At 34.4% G+C, this 7,218-nt stretch overlaps 2 protein-coding genes across 2 annotated transcripts; one reads left to right on the forward strand and one right to left on the reverse strand.

Moving 5' to 3' along the window:
• The first annotated feature begins 2,299 nt into the window (after window positions 1–2,299).
• On the forward strand, window positions 2,300–3,031 carry LOC116128264 (probable protein phosphatase 2C 23). Its single transcript, XM_031413980.1, has one exon. It carries the CDS (start codon window positions 2,300–2,302, stop codon window positions 3,029–3,031), a length of 732 nt encoding a protein of 243 aa, XP_031269840.1.
• Window positions 3,032–4,416: 1,385 nt separating this feature from the next.
• LOC116128266 lies at window positions 4,417–5,136 on the reverse strand. Its single transcript, XM_031413981.1, has 2 exons — window positions 4,891–5,136; window positions 4,417–4,803 (listed from the first exon to the last, which is right to left on the reverse strand). The coding sequence occupies exons 1-2, from the start codon at window positions 5,134–5,136 to the stop codon at window positions 4,417–4,419; spliced, it is 633 nt and encodes a 210-aa protein (XP_031269841.1).
• Window positions 5,137–7,218: the final 2,082 nt, after the last annotated feature.

Here is a 7,218-nt window from a genome sequence, read left to right on the forward strand (position 1 = left end):
GAGGTTTTGGACTTCGGAGAATGAGGAAGCACTTCTAGAAAAGCCCCATATGCAGTTATGTTACAGTGACATGTGTTTCCCATGAGGCCATGACTTTCCTAGTTAATATATTATATTCATCAACTCATTTTAGGTTAAATTTTTTATTAGATAATTTGTATTTATTTGATTGTGTAATGTAATTATCAATTAAAAGAGTAATAATTTGAAAAGCTCCTTTTGTTTAATCTAAAAAGGCTTATGTTATCATGTTAATGTTAATATATTATTTTTTTAAGATTATAATTAACATATGTTTTAATTTTAACAGTTTTGGTTCCAAATAATTAACATTTTTTTCGTTAAAAATAATTTATTGTCAGTTTCTTCCAATTCAAAACTCAAAAGTGCTTGATTGACAGACTTATGTGTCGTTTTCCCGTAAAAAATTATTTCTAATTTAATTATATCAAGTCTATTTTACCCTTAAATTAAAAATTAACAAAATTTAAAATCAAATAAACTATTAAATAAATGTTTTTAAAATAATCATTCTTCCTACATATCCGCCAAAGTTTCCTCTTCGTTTACATCTTCTTATGGAAAGTAGAAACCGTAGCCTGTGCATATATTTTTTCCTTTTTCTCAATTCGTCCATTGTATTATTGATGGATTCATCCTTAGATAACCATCAAGAATGTGACAATGGAAAGGACCTGATAAGTGAACTACCAAATGGTATTCTTTCCGACATACTTTCTTTTCTTCCATTAAAATTATCTGGAAGGACCAGCATCCTATCACGTAGGTGGCTGGACATTAATCCCTGATCTTGAATTAACTTCTCATCTAAATTAGACTGCAAAGTGAAGCAGAAGCTTTTGTTAGCAAGTTAGATCCAACTACTCAGTCTTTGCGGCACAACACATATTAGAAAACTGAAGCTCTCTTTCTATAGAAATAGACCGACTGGTTTGTCTTGCGTTATGTCCTGTATACGGTATGCAGTTCAGCATAATGTTTGCGAACAAGTAACAACGATGTTATTGTACCACCTAAGACTCCTTTCTGCATTTTCAGTCTTCCAAGCTTGATCTCAAGGCCCTTCATGCTATAGGTTGTATATCTAAAGAAGCGGCAGAGAGGCTCTTTTGTAGCTGCTCAGTACTTGAAGAATTGCGAAGGATATGTGAAAGTGAAAGATACTATTGCTAATTTCACAATTGTTGAACCTGCTTTGAAGAAGCTATTTATATTATTCAGAACATCGTATGAACACCTTCTTCTGATTCATGCCACAGCTAAGCTTGTAGTTACGAGCCTGAGCTCTGTGGTTGAGGCTTATATTAACTTCGGAAGCTGCTTTAAACATCATGGTGGACAGAATTCAGATTGCCCAGGATATGCGTTTCAGCTTCTGAGAAAGAAACCTGATGTTCCTTGAATTCGTTTCTATTTCTTGATCCTCATCGTGCTTTTTTTAAGTGCTTTCTGCTTTTTAATTGGTACTTTCTAATTCAATGTTCCTTAATCTTGGTGAAGGTTATTAAATGCGCTCATGATCACAAGGTTCTTGTCCTGGAAAGTTAAGTTATACATATTAATATGAAGTTCTAGGAAGCTGCTATAAGCGCTTTGATTGCAATTTTTCTGAAATTTCTCTTTGGTTATTTGAGGTGCAAGATTCAAAGGGAGTATGATTGGAATTCACGTCAAAGGTGTGGCGAAATTTTTGCTTTCAAGCCGGAATTCCATCTGCATTCCGAGCTTCAATGGGCGGAAAGATGAGCTATAGTTTTTCTTGAAGGATGGTCAGGTTTTGAAAAAGCTGACAATAAAACCTCTTGGTTTAGTTTTGGAAGATGAGAAAGTGGGGGTGTTTGGATTATATAATGTTTTATTATAGGGATATTATATTAACAGAAAAAAAGATTACCTTTTAGGGGGCATTTGGTTCAAGAATGTTAGATTACTGGGAATGTTGGATTACTAGAAAGATAGATTATCTTGGAAGATTAATAGGAATCTTTAGGAAAATGTGTTTGGTTAGTTGGAATAAATTGGTGGTATGTTTTATTAATATGTTTGGTTAGAAGGAATAAATTGGTGGGTATATTGTTTAAATTACTGAATTGTCCTTTAATTAAATATTATTATTATAATATTATTTAGATTATTATAACTCCCTATATTTAAAAACTTAGCAAAAACAACCCCATAATAAAAGTTTGGAAAATGAACAATACACCCCCACTAACCCAGCCACTGTTGGCCGTCGGCAACCACTGCCGACCGCCAGAAGCCAGCAACGTAATAGCTCATGGACAGCCAGTTGCCGGCTTTTGGTGAGATTTATGATGGATTTAACAGTCCTGATGCTCCTGATTATTTGCTTTCTAATTTATACTCTGTTGTTCATAAGGAACTCAAAGGGTTGATATGGAATGATAAGTTTGAATCTGCCGAGAATTCGTTGAGTTCAAGTGAGGCATCGTCTTTATTTGATGAATTAAATCAATTTCATATTGATAAGGAGAACAATCATCCTATGGGAAATGGTGTTATAGATGAGACTTCGAAACCAAAGAAGAAAAAGAATGCGAAAGGTGTGGCGAAGAAACGGGAGGAGAATCAAAAGAGGTGGAGGTGTGAATGGGATAGGGAAAGGCTAGAGCTTGATAGGAAGTTGAAGGAAAAATTAAACTGTGAAGTGTCAAACGGGGTCAACCATTCGGATGTCCTGAAGGCGCTTTCACTTGCCTTAAAGAAGACAAAGGACTCGTATTTAGAGGTTGCAGATTTGATGGTGAGGGAGATTCCTGAATTGGCTTTGATGGGTTCTTGTGTTTTGGCGATGTTGATGAAGGGAGAGGATGTGTATTTGATGAATGTTGGGGATAGTCGGGCAGTTTTAGCGAAGAAACTTGAGCCAAATATCATATTAGGGAGGGCGCGGAAGGACTTAAAAAGAATTAAAGAGGAAACTATGCATGACGTTGAAGCATTTGATGATGGCGAAATCGACAGACTAAATAACTTGACATCTGTTTAGCTGACTGTTGATCACAACACTTATGTGGAGGAGGTGATTTTCTTTAACTCAGACTAATACTTTGTAATTGTTCTCTGTTTTTTATGATTCATTTATTTTACTTTACATGAACTGAAATGGCATTTTGATATTGCAGGAAGTCTTGAGAATTAAGAAAGAACATCCAAATGATGATTCTGTAGTAATGAATGACAGAGTGAGTGACAACACTTATCTTCTTTTTTATGCGGGAATTTTTTAAATGTTGTCGTTGGTGTTCTACTAGTGAGGTGCTGCAGTTTTTTTTTTTAGCCGGCAACTGCAGTTTTTTTTTGAGCTAACAACTACTATTTTTGTAGTGTTTGTGGGCAACAACTATTTTGCTTATTGGTTTTTTTTGTTGTTCTTGTATAAGGGTTGGCTGTCTTTTTTTTACAGCAGCCTAGGTGGTTCTTTTGCTGTTCTTAAGGGTTGGCTATTTTGCTTATTGGTTTTTTTGTTGTTCTTGTATAAGTAATCAGTTTATCACTTGATTATCTGTTCCATTTCATTACCACCATTACACTTTGTCATGCATTTATCTGAACCAATGTAACAACAAATGAAAATATTTAGAACAAGATTATAGCATCCAACACAACCAACATATCTAACACACCCAACTGAAAGCAACATAGAAGCAATAACTCATAAACATTAAACTTAGTACAGATTTTTACAAGAACAGAACAAAAAGCAGAGTGCTTGAAGTTTTGATTTTAGTTTAGCTGGAGCTCAACAATGAGTGGATCAAACTGTGATCAATCATGCCTTCATTCTTTCCTTTTGCCTGCCAATAAAGATAATCCAATAAGAAGTTGCAACAATAAAAATCATGCCTTTAAGAATTACTCACCGTGACAAAAGATGTCTTCACACTTCGGCTGTCTTCAATGGACACTTCAAATGCTTTGGTTACTAACTTTGGACTTCTTCCATTCGTGTTCAATTACAAAAGCCCTCCTTGATGTTGCTTTCCTTTTACTGGCGGGTGATCGACAAAATATACATCTACTGCCCATGTGGGAACCTAAACCCATTACCATTTTAGTAACAAACACATCAAAAACATCTAAAGATTTATATGTCCTTAGACAAGACAGCATAGACTTAATTACGAGTCAAAAATATTTATAACCCTGTCAACTTGATTGTGTCAAGGGCTAAAAGGTGGGCGGTAGACATTACTTTCATTTAGTATGCGCAAGACATATGTCCTCTTAAGTGACTCCGGTAACCCCATGAAAACATCTATCTTGTGCTAATCCTTGCACATTACCTCCAAAACATCTATCGTAACTGTTGGGGTTAAAAGTCCCAATTCTTCAATTTCTGCAAACAAACGTTGACTTCTATCCTCCAATTTGTCAAAAGCTGCAGCCAACTTTTCCATCCCTCGGGAAGCAAGCAACCTCATACGTATCCCTCAACTTCTTCATTTGGTCCACCATTTCAGAGATGCCATCGTCATTTCTTTTTCTTTTGTTGCTACTAGATCTCCTACGAGTTCCACAAGCTCCAAAGGCAGCCACATCATCCTTGTCTGGAACATTACTTCCTTTATTAGCATCAACATCAACATCAACATCCATTGATTCATTGTTGTTTTTGGGAATTTCTGAATTAAGATTTTCAACAGCATCAGCTGGGGTCTTCGCTCTAGCTCCAGTTGCCCGGTCCCTACCGAAAACAATGGCTAATGTGTCATAGTGGGGGAAAGGTTTGTTCCTTAATCCTTGTGCAGTTGGATGGCTCTGTCAAAGAAAAGAAATGATAGATGACATTTAGAATTAATATACTGATAAAATTTACTGATGCATTGAAGATAGAAAAAACCTTACCTTCACCCACTCCTCAAACACATCATTGCTTACAATTATGCATTTATCTTCATCATTCCACCCAAAGCCACTGTCGTGATTTAACATATCTGAAATGGCAGCATACTGCCTTTTCCATAGCTTGTATCGTGATTCAATATGTGGTGTTGCCTTCAACCCAGAAGATGGAATTCTTTCTGCCATCATCTTTTCTAGTTGGACAAGAAACCCAGTTTTGAAAGTACCATTGTCAACACCCAATGACATCATTCCTTCAAAGTAAGTAGACAATTAGCTAAAATGACATCCTCCTCTTTTGTCCATTGTCTTTTCCTTCCAGTTCCACTGGCTTTTTTCTTCCCTTTATTACTGATGCGTGGGTCATACATTGTCAAAGGCATATCCTGACTTCCACTAGCTGTTGCCGACTTATCCATTGTTGAATAAACTGTTAAGAAAAAGAAATGAAACATTTATTAGGCAAATAATTAAATCTTGAATGATACTACCCCTTACTAAATAATAAAAGTCAGGAATATTTTTATACAGTAGAAGATTCATAAACGAAAAATATATAGTCCAAGACAAATAGATGTCAATAATACAGAGTCATAATTTGGTCCAAGTGGAAAATCTTTATGGAATTCCTCAATAACAAACACTGATTGGCTTCTCACTCTTCCTATATGCTGCTATTCCAACAAGTAAATTTCATTAAAGAGGCATCCTCCTATTTCCTAGGTTACAACGACATGCAGAAAACTTAGATACCTCATAAGGAAAGAAAGATTTAAAGCAGGCAAAAACGCCAAGCCCCTTAGCACAAAGTTGTAGGACTATTTGATAAACATGAGACTTTAACCACTAATCTCCTAATTAATAGAGTTATTAAAGACTAATTTTAACCAAAAAAAAGCAAGTTAAACCACTGCTATTCTGCCATAATTCTTTAATAATACGAGAAAAGGTATAGTGTACAACTTATTTTTCCTGTAGAACAATCATGAGCATCACTGTTATCAACAGAATATAAAGTGACTTTTGAATTACTATTATTGATAGATTTGCAAACTGTGTATAGTTTTTGACTCTACAAAAGGACAAACTTTCACTGACATAAACGAGAATGGAATCAAACAGAGCTCAATAATAAATGTACAAGAATCATTTCTAATGATAATACGGAAATTAAAAATTGATAGATGGATAAAAGAAGAATCCTAAGTATTGATCTTATGAAAATTATTTAATCAATAATACAAAGTTATGGAAAAATAGCATGATAAACTTCACAAGCCTATGCAACGAAGCAAAACATTTCATATTCACACTTTTAAGAAAATTGATCAAGCATTTTGAAAAGGAATAACAATGTAATCCCAAATCTGAAGCTGTATAAAAGATGAGATAAAACAAAAGAAAAAAAACTTGAAGCAATTTGTATCTTCAATAAATTCACTCTTTTTTGAGAAACATATTCGATGCAAAAAAAATTCCACCAAAACTTTGCTACTAGTGAAAGCTACCTGATACTAATGAAAGCAGCATTAACTAGCTTACGAGTCAATATCATAAACGAAAAAGCAAAAGAGAAACTTCAATCAAATTAGATAACAACCGTAAAGCTTCCCAAGTCTAAAATAGTCCACCCCATGCAATTTTGAATATGAAGAAAAAATTATTATTCACCTGCAAATATCACTCACAACAACAACTACCCAGAACCACTTCCACAACCACACACACAGAGTCAAACAGCACAGAACTCCAAAATACCCCAGATTAATCCAAGAACAAGCAAATACTGAATTATATCAATTCATATATAAACAGAACTACAACAGTACACCAAGTTAGTTCCAGCAACAGCCATAGACCAACATAAGAAGAAAATAACTAGAACCATAAAACAAGAGCTACAATAAGAACAAAATAGCAAAAACTACTAGCTAGTCCTCACTTATCGGTGCCTGTAACTCTTTCAAATGAGTTGTCTGGATTTAGAAATTCTAAAGTACATTTCTTCCTATAGGCATTCCATCCCAAGTAAAATTTACAATGGTCATAAACATTATCAACCTAACAGTAGCTTATGTTGATATGGAAGATTTTGGCCAACAGTACTTTCCTTTCTTTACCTTTATTTTCTTTCTTTGATTAGATAATTGTCCATAAAAAACCATCACTTTTTCATGTAAAAAACTTGAATTATTAAATGATACAACCCTTCAATAAATAATAAAAGGCAAGAATATATTTATACAATAGAAGAATCAAAAATGAAAAACATATAATCCAAGACAAATAACTTACATTCAAACATCAAAAGTCATTATGCCATGCAAATTG

Source organism: Pistacia vera, unplaced genomic scaffold, assembly GCF_008641045.1.
Source record: "Pistacia vera cultivar Batoury unplaced genomic scaffold, PisVer_v2 Contig198, whole genome shotgun sequence".
Taxonomy (NCBI): domain Eukaryota; kingdom Viridiplantae; phylum Streptophyta; class Magnoliopsida; order Sapindales; family Anacardiaceae; genus Pistacia; species Pistacia vera.